Here is a 17204-nt window from a genome sequence, read left to right as displayed (position 1 = left end):
GTTGCTCCAACTGACACTGGCTCATTTCCTCCTACCACTGACAACAGTCACTTCAAAGGCACTTCATCAGGGCAACCTCTATTCTTTCATCTTAGTATTAATTACCTGGTAATTGTTCACTCCAACACTACAGATTACTGCTTAAGATGCTCAGAAAGGTTACTTTGCTAGTGCAAACAGGCTTAACAAGTACCTCACCTTGGATTTTAGGATCAAGTCCTCTTTGGTGACTTCTCCAATAGAATCCAGATGAGGACAAAAGTCTACCATTTCCCCCATTGTGAAGGATCTATGAAGAAAAGGTCAGGAGTCCCAACCAGGATTCCGAATAAGCATATAAGCAGGTAATGCCGTTGAATAACCTGAGAAAACAGAATATTTACAAACAAGGAAACTGTTAGGCAGCAAAATGTGATTTCCTACATGGTCAGTCTATCAAATACTGATACACCTGCACTGAAATTGTACCAGGAGTTAGAGGAAAGGATGATCCCCTTATTCAAAATTGGAGGAAGGACTTGATAACACAAACCGCAATTTCTTCAGAACAGAAAAAGGTAGAGAAAGTCTACAAAAATCATTTCCATTTACATAATTTATGTTTTCCCCCCCAACAAAACGGAATTGATATATTAAGTCCTGGAAGAGGAGATGCTTACCATCTATGGGCTTGAATAAATGTTAAAGTTGGGCAAAGTGAAAGCCTAAGTAAACCCAATCACTAAAAACTCAAAAGCTTTAACATTTGAATGCAATTTCAACTCATTTGCACGTTTTAACTATTTAAAAACAGCTTTCATTAAAATAATATCTGATGATCTTTCATTCTCTTTGTAGACCTCTGAAATTCCTTATTTAGGCACTTCTTGTTTTGTAGACCTCTGAAGTTCCTTATTTAGGCACTTCTTGTTTTGTCCCTGTCTCCCAGTAGTGCTCCTGCATTGTTTCCTTGTCTATGGGCCATGTGACATAGCCATGTCAACAAATATTGCGTAGACATGGTCTACTGTTGCCACCTTTCCACTATTAAGAAACTGGTCTTGGGCCATGCCATTGAGCTATCACAGTAGTTGATAAAAATAAGTGGCTGTAAAAAGACTGTAAGGGATACAGCAGAACTGAGATGCAATAAAGGATAAAAAAAAAAGTTGAAAACAAGTTTCTATGCACAATGCTTTACCCAGCTAACGGGCCAATTTATAATGCAGTGTTACTCCACACCGTGTTTATACACAGAAGAGAACTCTTGATTTGAGAGGGTGGTCACATAGCTTTGACAGGTCATGGCACCCTTTCTGGCTTTTTCCCCTTATTCATTTAAATTACTGTGATATACAGTTGTGCTCAAAATTTTACATACCCTGGCAGAAATCATGAAATTATGGCATTGATATTAAAAATATGACTGATCTTGCCAAAAAAACTGTCTTTTATTTAAGGATAGTGATCATATGAAGTCATTTATTATCACATAGTTGTTTTGCTCCTTTTTCATCATAATGATAAAAGAAATCACCCAAATGGCCATGATCAAAAGTTTACATACCCTGGAATGTTTGGCCTTGGTACAGACACACAGGGTGACACACGGGTTAAAATAGCAATTAAAGTTTAATTTCCCACATCTGTGGCTTTTTAAATTGAAATTAATGTCTGTGTATAAATATTCAATAAGTGTGTTCACTCTCGTGGATGCACTGAGCAGGCTAGATACTAAACCATGGGGAGCAGAAAAGAACTGTCAAAAGACCTGTATAACAAGGTAATATAACTTTATAAAGATATAAAAGGATAACCAAAGCCTTGAATAAGCCAGTCAGTACTGTTCAATCGCTTATTAAGAAGTGGAAAATTCAAGGATCTTTTGATACCAAACCAAGGTCAGGTAGACCAAGAAAGATTACAGCCACAACTGCCAGAAGAATTGTCCAGGATACAATAAAAACCCCACAGGTAACCTCATGAGAAATACAGACTGATCTGGAAAAAGATGGTGTGGTTGTCCTAAGGAGCACAATACGGCTATAAGTGAACAAAAATGAGCTGCATGGTAGAGTTGCCTGAAAAAATCCTTTACTGCACCAATGCTACAATAAAGCCGGGTGAGGCATGTCACAGTGTTGTTGGGCATATTGTAATTCAGGGTGGATAAAAATCAATGATTTTTTTTAAAAAATCAAAAAAATCTGATTTTTTTTATTTAAATCGGATTTTTTTGAATAAAATGCTTTTTGAGGAAATTATATTACCATCCAAAGGTTATTCCATCGTGAAATAAAGATTAGTTTTTTAATTATGTAAAATAAGGCTGTATATGTTTAATTTTTTGGTAAATAAATTCCATGAATCCATTCACAATGTCATGCTCTTCCAGAGGTTTTTGTAAGATAATTGGGCAGTTTCTCTGCCTACAAGATATTATCTCAGATGATTGGTTTACTTTTGCAGTTCTCAAAACTGAATTTGACTCAGCGGAGATCACATGCCTCTTCTTCACAGCAAAAATGTTATAACATGAACAGAGTTAAGAAAAAGACCTTCATCCTAACTTCTACAAACCTATGAATACAGAATCAACCCCTTCACTGCTAAGTTTCAAGAAGTTCAGTGAATAGAATAGAAACAATATTTTTCTGATTGTTTGGAGTGGAATAGATCTGCACAAGAAGAAAGTGAAACTAAGTGTGAGGAGGAAGGGGCTGACAGTCTAAGTTTCTTAAAATATATAGATTTTGTTTAGCCAAATTAGTTAACAAACATGGATGTTTAAGCAAATCACATATGCTGGAATGTGATTGTTTCAGTTGAATAAATCTATTTAAATTGTTATTATTAAGGTAATGATTATTTTTCTCCTTCCTAAGTACAACAGAAAAGTTGTCCAAATATGAATGATTAACCTATTAAACTGGGGATAACTAAAAAACTAATATGAAAAGTTGTTATTCTAAAAATCTTCATCTACTTGCATATTAAAGTTATACCAGCAAGAATTAGTCTATGTAGAAAACTAGGATTTAAATCAAGCCTTACTGACTAGGGATTTAAATCGGGATTTAAATCAGTTTGATTTAAATCAAATCCACCCTGTTGTAATTAGTCTTACAAACTCACTATCTACATATCAGAATGGATGCATAGAAGCCTCTATGGGCAGCCAAACACCACGTAGGAAAATAGTGTCATAAATGCGATGGGCAGGTAAACCCCACTTGTTCCACTTTAGTCACTTACTTTATACAGGTACACTTGATTAGCTTAGAACAAGCCACGGGTTTCAACAGTGCATTCCTGGTGTGTAAAGAATATGAAACTAAATTTCTTTCTCCATTTTTTGCTTCAGCAAATACAAATGTAGAGACATAATATTGCTAACAAAGTTCCAAGCCAACTTTAAGTGATGATGTTTATTTTTTGAAGTGGTTCAACTGTCACATGCCAAATGTTCATGTTATTCTAGTATGCCCTTTCACATCTAAGGGATGCGGTGGTGCTTAGAAAAAGTACAGGCGCTTCTTTTGGCAGTATTGCACATTTTTTGTCCCAAAAGACTTCAATGGGAGCACCTGAAAAATACAGGTAACACGTTGTTGTTTTTTGTTTGTTTTTTGAAGGATTTGGCACCTAACAACAGTCTACTCCTCCTAATAACTAGCTTTTTATTGGCTAAAACAAAAACACGTAAACAACACTCCACAATCACATGTACATGCTCAAGTGTGAACCCAGGCTCACAGATACAGATAGGATGCAATTCTCCCGCTAGGACGAAGGCAGCAGCGTAATGTACAATCAGCAATTCTGTTATTGAACAGTAATAAAACTCACACTACATAAAATGCTTGAGCGTTAGAAATAAACAGTAAATACAAAGTAATAATACCCATTCTGCACCGCTGTCAGGTGCTGGAGATCATCTGAGGATCTTTGTACAGCGGGGGTTGAGAGGACTCGAATCCAGGACACAGATATTCCTGCATAATACATGGTTTCAGTATGTAGCTCTAGCTAAAGCCATTAAACTGCTGAATCACAGCTGGTGATGAAACTGCCTCTGGAGACCAACCATGATATACAGTGCTGCTTTTTCCAATGACCCCACTACAAGAGAAGGCTTGCTGGAGGCATTCATCACTATCTCACAAACTGAAGAAAAAAAAAAAATCATAATTTTGGACTTATTGTAAGCTAGTTGATAAGGAACTTCAGATCCTTCCTTTGGGTACCTGTGCTGGTTTTAATGTACAGTTGCAAGAAAAAGTATGTCAACCCCTTGGGATTACGTGGAGTTTTGCATGAATTGGGCATAAAATGTGCTCTGAATGTCATCTAAGTCACAACAATAGAAGAACAGTCTGCTGAACATAATACTACACAAACATTAGATGTTGCCATGGTTTAATTGCACGTAACATATAAACATTCACAGTGCAGGGAGGAAAAAGTATGTGAACCTTTGGACTTAATAACTGGTTGACCCTCCTTTGGCAGCAATAACCTCAACTAAACGTTTCCTGTAGTTGCAGATCAGACCTGCACAACGATCTTGAGTAAGTTTGGACCACTCCTCTTCACAAAACTGTTTCAGGGTAGCAATATTCTTGGGATGTCTGGTGTGAATTGCTCTCTTACGGTCATGCCACAGCATTTCAATCGGGTTGAGGTCAGGACTCTGACTGGGCCACTCCAGAAGGCGTATTCTGAGTCCTGACCTCAATCAGATTGAAATGCTGTGGCATGACCTTAAGAGAGCGATTCACACCAGACATCCCAAGAATATTGCTACACTGAAACAGTTTTGTGAAGAGGAGTGGTCCAAAATTACTCCAGATCGTTGTGCAGGTCTGATCTGCAACTACAGGAAATGTTTGGTTGAGGTTATTGCTGCCAAAGGAGAGTCAACCAGTTATTAAGTCCAAAGGTTCACATACTTTTTCCTCCCTGCACTGTGAATGTTTACGTTATGTGCAATTAAACCATGGCAACATCTAATGTTTGTGTAGTATTATGTTCAGCAGACTGTGTTCTTCTATTGTTGTGACTTAGATGACGTTCAGAGCATATTTTATGCCCAATTCATGCAAAACTCCACATAATCCCAAGGGGTTCACATATTTTTTCTTGCAACTGTATACCTGTAATTATCCTAAAGAGCTGGGATCACTCCGGTTGATGATGGTTGGAGCATGATCAAAGTCACAATGTACCGCGAAATGATGCTTTGCTTTTCCATCACTCTTCTATATCTCCACATTGTTCTTACCTTATTGGCCTAAGCTACTCTTCTTGCAGCATGTGGACAACCAGATGCGGACATGTTCCATGTTTTTTGGTCATGCCCCAAGATTAAACGTTTCTGGATCTCTGTAGTGCATTATGCTACCACATACGTAGTAAACTACCTGCCTTCAGTGCCTGAATGGGCTCTTTTTGGCCTAATCAATTTCCCGGGCACTAAAATCTCAAGGAGCTGCAAGCAATTCTTTCCTATCATTTACCTTTGCACGAAAAAAATTATTTTACATAAGTGGATCTACCCGGACCCCCCCTACTATCTCTTTATTCATAGCTAAATTGTCTTACATTTTTTGCACGGAATGGGTGCAGGCCTACTTGCACAAGAAATTACGGGTTACAATTTCTGCAACATTTGGGAATCTTTCTTTCAAACCTTGCCAGTAGAAACTCAACAATCTATATTGAAGACTTTCAATATACTCAATGGTAGCTACTTAGACTCCTAACCAATGATCCTCCAATTTCACACCCCTTTTAAATTGAATTGGACTAATTCTAAAAGTTGATGACTTTCTTCTACTATTTGCTTGCTACCTACTAGTCCAACCACCATCCATTTGAATGTGTTTTAATATACACTGTTAGATCTCTCCCAGCCTAATTTGACTTGTTGGCCAAATGTTTTGACCATTGTTCTTGTTAATGGCATTCTAACAATAAAAAAAAAAAAAGCTGGGATCACTGAGTTGTCCAGGTGTCTACGTTGTATCTGTGTCAGGGTAGACTTGGAGTACACCCCACTGTGTCAGGAGCCAAGAGGAGCTATTTAGGTCAAACAGTTGTACATACCACTTTTTTGGGGAATAATATTTTTATTATTGTTTTCATTTTGGTCCTATATAAAAAAAACATGTTCAATGGTTTTGTTTATCAACTGTCAGTTCTCTATACTTCCAGTTCGACAATTGCTAATTTCTTACTGACAATTTTGTCATAGCATCAGTTGAAAGAGGTGTACAAGAATGTGAGGGCAAAAAGTCTCCATAATTAGTACAGCACTATCGATGTGGAAAGCATGATAAAACATCCCACCCTTCTGAGTTTGGCAAGCGTGTGTTCTTTTTGTTTTTAACCACAAATACTACATTTTTCTCAAAAATATGACACTTTTAATCAAAATTTTCCAAGATCAATTTACCATGTCCCTGGTACTCCGGTAATCTGTTCAATCCCTCATATGTGTTGTGGAGGACAGCAGGTGCACTGCACAGCCTTTAGTACACCACTGCTATATAAATAGGTCTCAGCATGTCATCGCCTTAGGATCAATTCTCATAAGATTTGAGAACAAGCAGATCAAGCACAATAAACAATGCGTTTGATCTTTGTGGACCAACAAAATGAGAGATTCCATTTTTTTTTTTTTTACAGAGAATGCACAGCTGCTAAATTACTACCACTCTGCTGTTTTGCACTTATTAATGCTCACCGGTGCAAGATATGGAAATTATACAATCTAAAGGGTAAGTCTCATGATGCAAAATAACCATTTATGGTGAGCTGGGTCAAAATACACCCCATTTTTGGTTGGCCCTCAGGTATGTCCCAGAGACCCCCAAACTGCCCATACAAATGCTGGCTTTCTGAAAACTGTCCCTCCACTTTGCAATCCTGGGGCCTCAATCACCTACTAAGAGACCAGGTCATTACCATATAGCCTGAAGGGAAGGGGGAGACCTGTGTGGACTCCAACTTTCAGAACGTCAGTTATCTGTACAGGCAGGCTGGCATGGGGACCACCAGGGTTCTTTGAGGGCTGAGAAAAGCTGGATGTTTGTACCGGCATCTTATGATATTTACGTCTCTATGTATTTGTCCATTTCTACTACTATCTTTCACAGCCAGAGAATTCTGAGCTCTACCACAAAGAAACCATGGTTTTCACACCTTGCACTAAAGGGAGCTAAAAAGCTAATATAATTCACAGTATTTATAGTAGAGGGTATTCAGATTTGTTAAAATCCACTTTCCAAAACAAGGGCCCTAATGTGAGTCCTTGATAGGAGGAAGATGATTAAGAACTCCTGTTAGGGTTGTATTCCTTTCTGTAATCCCATCTGGGAAGATTCCCCCTCTCCATCATGTCTTGGTGACCATTGTCACTAGGACAGAAAATATAAGAATTCTAAGGTTGTCACCAGCACAAAAGATGGAGGAAAATCTACCATTAGGGACTGCTGTGCAACTACAGACATTACAATCTGACTATACAATCTCTTTTAAATCTACCAACAGCTATACAATGCAAGGGTCTGCCTCACTGCACACAAATGGATTGGTTATCTGAGTAGGTCCTCATATAGTCTGATGGACAGATGCCCTTTTTTAAAACGTTGGGATTTTCATGTCTTCTCTACCTCTCCATACCCCTCCTAAAGCTTGGATTCAGCCTCCCCTGCTTTTGTTTGGAACCTAGAATAGCTTTAACACAGCTGCAAGCTTCTAAACAAAACCCAGGGGTGAACCTTCCTGTTATCAGATTATATAACCTTGCCAGTATTCTAAGTCATGTCAGAGAATGGATGTCTGAAGCCTCGTTTTATACAGCTACAGGCCTAGATGTGCAGCTAATACAACCCTGGTCACTTCAGAGGGTATTTACACATTAAACGCCCTTTTATCCAGCTACATTAAACTAAATATCCTCTTGAGGGTCTCTATTATTACATGAAGGGAATCCAGAAAACCGTTACGTGCTCCAGGGACAATCCCCCCTCTACTGTCCTTGACCACTACTCCAGCTTTCCCCCAGAGGCAGATTTTTCTGTATTTCAAGGGTTACTGTATCAATTCTATATGCTATATATATATTTTTTTTAATTTTCAATTTTGTTCCCCAAAAAAGTAGAGTTACCCCTCAATATGTAGCAGCATAAGGGATCTCTACAAACTTTCATCTAGAGGATCCCACATAACCATCTATTTTAATTTTTACATTTACAATACAAATTCAACCTCCCACCCACTCATTTTCTATACTGTGAATTTTTTCAGGAGCAGCACATCTCCTGTCTTAAACTCGTTATGCCTAAACCACTAGCAACGATCTTGTGCCTAACCCAAGGGGGGCTTGGAGGTGTCTCCACAGGGTCATAGTGGGAGAATCATGGAGAGAAATCCAGCTCAAGATATTACACAGCGTCTGCCTGGTATTCAACATCTCAGTCAAAAATTCCTTGCAAAATTGGCTACTAGAGTGCCCATATTTTGGTACCACATCCCAACTTCTCAACTGTTTTGAAAAGAATCTTGGAATATCCGACACACCAAAGCAGTGATGAAATGGTTTTAACTTTTTGACAAGGTCACTTTAAAGGAAACATTAACCTAGGAACCTACCATTGCTGGCCTTTCTTTCAGAAAATACTAGCTCCCTGGCTGATCCAGTGGCTTTACTACTGTCACAGATCTTGAGCTCAAAATTCCCTCTGGCTTTTCTGATTTGCATATTTATTTCAGGTCAATAACTCAAAGTGCTAATGCCAGAGACAGTCAGACAACTAACATTTTTAGAACGAAGTTGACATTGGTAGGGTACATATTTCAGTACAGTTTTCCTTTAACCCTTACCCACTAACTGTAGCCTCAGTAAGTATACCCTAATGATTTACATCCTGGGTTTTCTGTTCTGGATACATGATTGATTTTCTATTTAGTGCCTATTACACTCACTGGCCTCTTTACTAGGTACAGCTGTTCAATTACTTGGTAGCACAAATTGCCAATCAGCCAATCACATGACAGCAATCCAATGCATTTAGGTATCTAGATGTGGTGAAGACGATTTGCTGAAGTTCAAACAGAGCATCAGAATGGGGAAGAAAGGGGATTTAAGTGACTTTGGCTTGACTGGCATGGTTGTTGGTGCCAGACGGGCTGGTCTGCGTATTTCAAAAACTGCTATTCTACTGGGATTTCACGCACAACCATCTCTAAGGTTCACAGAGAACGGTCCTAAAAAGAGAAAATAGCCAGTGAGCGGCAGTTAAGTGGACAAAAATGCCTTGTAGATGTCAAAGGAGAATGGGCATACTGGTTCAAGATGATAGGCTACAGTAGGGTCAGAATTTGGCGTAAACAGCATGAAAGCATGGATTAATTCTGCCTTGTTCAGGCTAATGGTGGTGGTGTAATGGTGTGGGGGATATTTTCTTGGCACTAGCAAGGTGTACCCAATAAAGTGGCTGGTGAGTGTATGTGTTTGTTATATACAGTGAATACCGTGTGTGTGTGTGAGGGATATTTTCTCTCTCACTGACCACCAAAGCTGGGACATTTCTCTAATTGACCACCATTATATGGAAGTATTCTTCTTCCAAATCGGTACAAAGGGACTTTCCGCCCACTTACCACCATAGCTGGGGCATTCTTCCACCTATTGGCAACCAATGTAAGAGAGCAAACCTCCCAACTGTCAACCAATGTGTGGGATGTTCACCCTTCCGCAGTCCACCAATGTGAGGGATGTTCTCCCTCCCACAGTCCACCATTGTGAGGAATGTTCTCCCTCCCGCAGTCCACCAATGTGAGGGATGTTCTCCCTCCCGCAGTCCACCAATGTGAGGGACGTTCTCCCTCCCGCAGTCCACCAATGTGAGGGACGTTCTCCCTCCCGCAGTCCACCAATGTGAGGGACGTTTTCCCTCCCGCAGTCCACTAATGTGAGGGACGTTCTCCCACCCAAGTCCACCAATGTGAGGGGCGTTCTCCCTCCCGCAGTCCACCAATGTGAGGGACGATCTCCCTCCCACAGTCCACCAATGTGAGGGACGATCTCCCTCCCGCAGTCCACCAATGTGAGGGACTTTCTGCCTCCCACAGTCCACCAATGTGAGGGATTCTCTCCCGTCCGCAGTCCACCAACATAAGGGACAGTCTCCCTGCAACTGTCCACCAACAAGAGGGACATTCTTCCTTCAAACTGGCCACCAATATGAGTAAAGTTCTTCCTCCAAACTGACCACCAATGTCAGGGACATTCTTCCTCCTACCAATATAAGGCATATGCTCCCCCATTGAAAACCAATGTGAGGAATATCCTTGCTCCTATTGTTGACCAATATAAGGGATGTTCACCTTCCCACCAACGTATAAACCAAATTCTTCCTTCTACTAACCACCAACGTGCACTGCAAGACATTCTTCCCCCTACTGAGCAATATATGACATCCTTCTCTCACTGACCACCAATACAAAAAACATTCTTCCCCCTACAGACCACCAATACAAAAAACATTTTTCCCCCTACTTACCACCAATATAAAGGACATTATTCCTCCCACTGACCACTAAAGCGGGCAGCAATTTTCTGCACGCTCTGGACCCCTGCTGCCTGTGTTGCACTTGTAGTCCTCCCGACTGTTGCACACTGTACAGTATGTTGTACATTTCATTTGCCCGCCATATACTGTTCCATATATACTACTGGTTTTTTGTGCTGTGCATAATACATTACCAATGCCCTAGACATAGCAAGCTATGCTTTAGGAGTAGGGTAATAATTGTAGTACTGGCTCAGGGAAAGAAGCGTAGCTCTGATTGTCTACAAAACAGCTTCTATGTCAATAGAACAATGATGAGCATTACAGGCTAAGCACTCTGTGACAAGGGTCAGTCTTTTGTCACAAGGAAGCAAATAGTAGCAGCCTTTGTTGGAGAATGATATTAAGAGTGGATTACACATAGGATCAGCTATCCTGCTACTGAAAAAACTGAATGGAAACGTTTGTGATCAATAAACCTTTTCCTCCAATTGGCCCTATTGTTCTATACTTTCTGAAATAAGGCACTGCTGGTAAAGGCTCCAGCTACAACGCTTTCTCTTGTTGGGTAGAGAAGGGAAGGGTTGTGAGTGTTGGCAAGGTTTTTGCCTCTGTCTGTGTCCCACGGGAGAGAATTCTCTTTCACTTCCTGTCAGGACAGGAAGTTATGGAAAATGTTTGCAATGGGGACACTGACAAAAGACAAAAGCACATTTTTAGTAGGCTAACAAAATGTTATAACTTAGGACAAAGTTACTCCTTACATCATTGCCTAACCCCTTTACAACCACCCAATACAATTGTACGATGGCCTTTAAGGTCCTCTTGTCAAACATAAGCATCGCTGAACGGCTGTTCACTGTGTGCTGAGAAAACACCCACTGCATGCTCTCAGCACAAAGACTGAGCTGTCACGGACAGCTCTTGGTTGCGGCTACAGATCGGTAGCTGGCTTCTGATCATGTGACCACTGTGACAGTCACATGATCGCCAATCCTTCATGCCCCCAGGCATTCTGAACTGTTTGAAGGGGCGCCGTAATGGGAGGGAAGACATTAAAGGGGTCCCAAAGCATAATTTTTCAAATTATGAGCAGCACAGTGGCTAAATGGTTAGCACTTCTGCCTGGCAGTACTAGGGTCATTGGTTCGAATCCCAACCACGGCACAACCTGCCTGGAGTGTGCCTGTGTGGGTTTCTTCCGGGTACTCCGGTTTCCTCCCACACTCCAAAGACATGCTGGAAGGTTAATTGGCTCCTGTATAAATTGGTCCTAGTATGTGTATGTATGAATGTAAGTTAGGGACCTTAGATTGTACACCCCTTGAGGGTTAGGGACTGAAGTGAATGTACAATATATATGTAAAGAGCTGCGTAAATTGACAGCGCTATATAAGTACCTATAATAAATAAATAAAATACATTTCACAACATAAGAAAGTGATACATTATTTACAAGATGAAGGCACTTTGTACATTGTTCTAATATGGTATTATGGATATATCTTCCCGTCATCTCCTGAGGAAGCAAAGGATGTGAAATGTATCAAGAGAACACTGCGTCCCTTCCACCATCACAAATCCTATTAATGAATTCCTTCAAACATTAAATATGAAATGACATGGTGGTAAAGTAAGGGGTCAAAGTGATTATATGGAAGCATTTTCTCAAATTAATGTTTACATATATAATCATGATGATCAGTTGGATGCAACAGCAATCAAAGTTTTTTTTTGTTGTTTTATGTATTTTTAAAGCTGTTTGGTGAATAAAAGCAGATTCTACTGTATTAGCTGCCTTCGTGGATACCATTTTTAGCATCGTAGCCTCCCTAGCGGTCTGATTATGTCCATATTTTTGTGCTCAAAGCAGTACATTTTTTTGCATGGAAATATGTCGTTTTTTTATTGTAGGCTGTAATTTTTAGGAATAACTCACTGAAATCTGCCCGAACAAGAGTCTAGTAAGCATCCCGGGTATGATAACATTTGAAACATGAAATCATAAATTGTAATTCAATAATCATAAAAAATAATATAATAATAATAAATTTAATTCAATAATGTAATCAAACCAAAAACACTGAAATTTGAAATATAGCGCCAAGTTCGCACATCACTGAGCAAAGTCGCAAAATCGTTTTCAGTGTCTGATGACGAATTTCCCCACAAATCATTGTCACTCAGTTCTGCAAGTAGTTCTGATTTACTATCGCTGTTCTCTAGCCGGTCTAAAACCGATTTTGACCTAAAGGGGCGCTTTTTGGATGCCATGGACGTTTCTAAGTTTCCAGGCAGAAAAAACACTAAAAATGCAGGCAGGGCGCCGGACAAAGCACTCGGGACAAAATGTATGTGAAATGGTTTGATACAGGAATGTTTTACTATGTGATTTTAGTGTACTTAGTGAATTTCACTTTTAAAATTTCCCGCCAATCCGTCCCCCGTACATCCCGATGTCGCAGGGAACGGAACCCAGATGACAGATGCTGGCATCCGCCGGAGGAGATTGCCGGGGATGCTGCAGGGGGGACATCGCGGGAGCGAAGGACAAGATAAGTGAAGAAGGGATCCCGGCTGCACTTTCCTCGCGCTGTCACAGCGTGAGGACAGTACTGCCGATAACCGGCAATTGTCAGAGGTCGGATCGGCCCAGATGATCAGTGCACTGATGATCAGTGCCCAGCAGTGCCACCCAGCAGTGCTGTCCACCTGTGCCCATCAGTGCCTAGTAGTGCCACCCACCAGTGCACAGCAGTGCCACCCACCAGTACCACCAGTGAGTGCCGTCAATCAGTGCCCATCAGTGCTGCCTATCAGTGCCCATCATTGTTGCATATCAGTGCTGCCTATCCATGCCACTTCATCAGCGCCCATCAGTGCTGCCTATTAGTGCAGCCTCATCAATGCACATCAGTAAAGGAGAAAAATGACCTGTTTGCAAATTTTATAATAAAAACAAAGAAAAACTTTTTTTTTCAAATTCTTTGCTCTTTTTGTTTATACCGCAAAAAAATAAAACACCCAGCGATGAGTACATACCACCAAAAGAAAGCTCTATTTGTGTGAAAAAAATTATAAAAATTTCATATGGGTACAGTGTTGTATGACCGCGCAATTGTCAAAGTGCGACAGTGCTGAAAGCTGAAAATTGGCCTGGGCAGGATGGGGGTACAAGTGTCTGGTAGACAAGTGATTTTTTTTTAATCCTGGATTCTTTCCTAGAGACACAGAATATAACTGGATATAACATTTATAGGTAAAGTTGATCCAGGGAATATCTGATTGCCTCTCAGGGGGTCGGGAAGGAATTGATTCCCCTGCAGGAGCAAATTGGATCATACTTTGCTGGGTTTTTTGCCTTCTTCTGGATCAACTATGGGTATATGATTATAACTTTTTTGGTTGAACTGGATGGACTTTTGTCTATTTTTCAGCCAGACTATGTAAAATGGCCAAAGCTAGAAATGCTGGGGGGGGGGGGAGTGTCTTTTAAACACCTTCCGCCCGCCATATAGTACAATGTGGTTCTCTCGTTCTGATAGGATGTCATATGACGTCCTTCCATTCTCACCAGGGAGCGCGCAGCGCAGGGAGCGCGCAGCGCAGTGATCGCCGGTGCGCTGTGTCCCTCGGACACAGCGGATAACGGAAAGAGCCAAAGATGTCGGCTCGGTCATGTGATCAGCTGTGTCCAATCACAGCTGATTGCATGTAAACACTGCTGGTTATTGGCATTTCTCTCCTCTCGAGCTGTCACGCTGACAGCTCGAGAGGAGAGCCGGTAATTGGTATCCCTCAGAGGAAACATGTACACTGATCATCAGGGCACTGATGATCAGTGTGCCCTGATGATTAGTGTGGCCCCAAAGGTGCCACCTGTCAGTGTCCATCAGTGCCAGCGGTCAGTGCTCATCAGTGCCACGTGCCAATGCCCATCAGTGCCACATATCAGTGCATACTAGTGCACATCAATGCCACATATCAGTACCCATCTGAGCTGCCTTTCAGTGTCACCCATCAGTGCCAATCAGTGCCACCTATCAGTGCCAGTCAGTGTCGCCTGTCAGTGCCGCCTGTCAGTGCCACCTATCAGTGCCAGACAGTGCCAGTCAGTGCTGCCTAACATTGCCAGTCAGTGCCGCCTATCAGTGCCGCCTATCAGTGCCATGTATCAATGCTGCCTTTCAGTGCCCATCAGTGATGCCTGTCAATGCCCATCAGTGCCACCTACCAGTGCCTCCTCATCAGTGCCACCTATCAGTGTCCATCAGTGCAGCCTATCAGTGCCCATCACTGCAGCCTCATTAGCGCACATCAGTGAAGGAGAAAAATCACTTATTTACAAAATTGTATAACAAAAACTAAGAAAAAACTTTTTTTTCCAAAATTTTCAGTGGTTTTTGGTTTGTTTAAGAAAAAATAAAAATCCCAGAGATGATTAAATACCACCAAAATAAAGCTCTGTCTTAAAAAAAATGATAAAAATTTCATATGGGTACAGTGTTGCATGACCGCGCAATTGTCATTCAAAGTGTGACAGCGCTGAAAGCTGGAAATTGGCCTGGGCAGGAAGGGGGTATAAGTGCTCTGTAGGCGAGGGGTTAAAGTGATTTCTCATCAAAAGAAAGCATGGAGACATGGAGAGAGGGAGACAGGGAGAGAGGGAGAGAGGGAGACAGGGAGACATGGAGAGAGGGAGACAGGGAGAGAGAGAGACAGGGAGAGAGGGAGACATGGAGAGAGGGAGACATGGATGGATGGATGGATGGGTGAGTTTGCTTTAAATATTAATAAACAATGACCTATCATTTTTGGATTGTGGTGCTCAGATGCAGTGCAGTTCCACTTTAAACTCTCACATAGTGTGCCCCTGAACCCTGCACTCTGTATGCAGCTCACCCCTAAACCCCGCACTTTGTACATAGTGTGCCCCTGAACCCTGCACTCTGTATGCAGCAAACCCCTGAACCCTGCACTCTGTACGCAGCGAACCCCTGAACCCTGCACTCTGTACATAGCGCACCCCTGAACCCTGCACTCTGTATGCAGCTCACCCCTAAACCCCGCACTTTGTACATAGTGTGCCCCTGAACCCTGCACTCTGTATGCAGCAAACCCCTGAACCCTGCACTCTGTACGCAGCGAACCCCTGAACCCTGCACTCTGTACATAGCGCACCCCTGAACCCTGCACTCTGTACATAGCGCACCCCTGAACCCTGCACTCTGTACATAGCGCACCCCTGAACCCTGCACTCTGTACATAGCGCACCCCTGAACCCTGCACTCTGTACGCAGCGAACCCCTGAACCCTGCACTCTGTACATAGCGCACCCCTGAACCCTGCACTCTGTACATAGCGCACCCCTGAACCCTGCACTCTGTATGCAGCAAACCCTTGAACCCCACACTCTGTACATAGCGCACCCCTGAACACTGCATTCTGTACATAGCGCGCCCCTGAACCCTGCATTCTGTACACAGAGCGCCCCTGAACCCTGCATTCTGTACACAGAGCGCCCCTGAACCCTGCATTCTGTACACAGAGTGCCCCTGAGCCCTGCATTCTGTACACAGAGTGCCCCTGAGCCCTGCATTCTGTACATAGAGCGCCCCTGAGCCCTGCATTCTGTACATAGTGTGCCCCTGAGCCCTGCATTCTGTACACAGCGCGCCCCTGAACCCTGCATTCTGTACATAGCACACCCCTGAACCCTGCATTCTGTACATAGCACACCCCTGAACCCTGCACTCTGTACATAGCACACCCCTGAGCCCCGCACTCTGTACATAGCACACCCTTGAACCCCGCACTCTGTACATAGCACACCCCTGAACCCCGCACTCTGTACATAGCGCACCCCTGAACCCCGCACTCTGTACATAGCACACCCCTGAACCCCGCACTCTGTACATAGCACACCCCTGAGCCCCGCACTCTGTACATAGCACACCCCTGAGCAGTGCACTCTGTACATAGCGCACCCCTGAACCCCGCACTCTGTACATAGCGCACCCCTGAACCCCGCACTCTGTACATAGCACACCCCTGAACCCTGCACTCTGTACATAGCGCACCCCTGAACCCCGCACTCTGTACATAGCGCACCCCTGAACCCCGCACTCTGTACATAGCACACCCCTGAACCCTGCGATCACCTTCTATAGATGAGATTGTATAGTGTGTGATCACCTTATAGTATATCTAAAGACAAATCTTTGTTCTAGTGTTGGATGGAGTGGAGATGATTAGAATCCCTGTCAGTGTTTATTGCTGTCTGTGACCCCCATTAGGGACAGTTAAACTCTCTATTTGTCCTGTTTACTAATATCTCCGAAAGTGAAAGAGAATCCCTAATTTTGGGTTGTCACCAGAACAGGAATGGAGGGAAAATCTTCCAGTGGGGACACCTGGGATTCTCTCACTTAGGAAGGAATTTCTCTCACTTCCTGTTTTGGATCTGGGACAGAAAGCGAAGAGAAATCTCTCCAATGGGGACACTAGTTCTGGTGACAAACAGGAATTCTCTCACTTTAGAAATCATTTCTCTCACTTCATGTTTTCTCACTTCCTGTTTTGGATATGGGACAGGAAGTGAAGGGAAATCTGCTTAATGGGGACACTAGTTCTGGTGACAACCAG

At 42.4% G+C, this 17204-nt stretch overlaps 1 protein-coding gene across 1 annotated transcript in view; it reads right to left on the bottom strand.

The window, feature by feature from the left end:
• Positions 1-17204, bottom strand: part of USP20 (ubiquitin specific peptidase 20) — a 68324-nt gene that overhangs the window by 50095 nt on the left and 1025 nt on the right. The window contains exon 2 of the mRNA XM_089669043.1: positions 199-362. Coding sequence (XP_089525169.1) covers positions 199-279 — 81 coding nt within the window. The 5' untranslated portion in view covers positions 280-362. The remainder of the gene's footprint in view (positions 1-198; positions 363-17204) is intronic.

This window comes from Staurois parvus, unplaced genomic scaffold, assembly GCF_062004578.1.
Source record: "Staurois parvus isolate SC_StPar_1 unplaced genomic scaffold, SC_StPar_1.0 ptg000068l, whole genome shotgun sequence".
NCBI classification, from domain to species: Eukaryota; Metazoa; Chordata; class Amphibia; order Anura; family Ranidae; genus Staurois; species Staurois parvus.
This window is presented reverse-complemented; position numbering and strand designations above follow the sequence as displayed.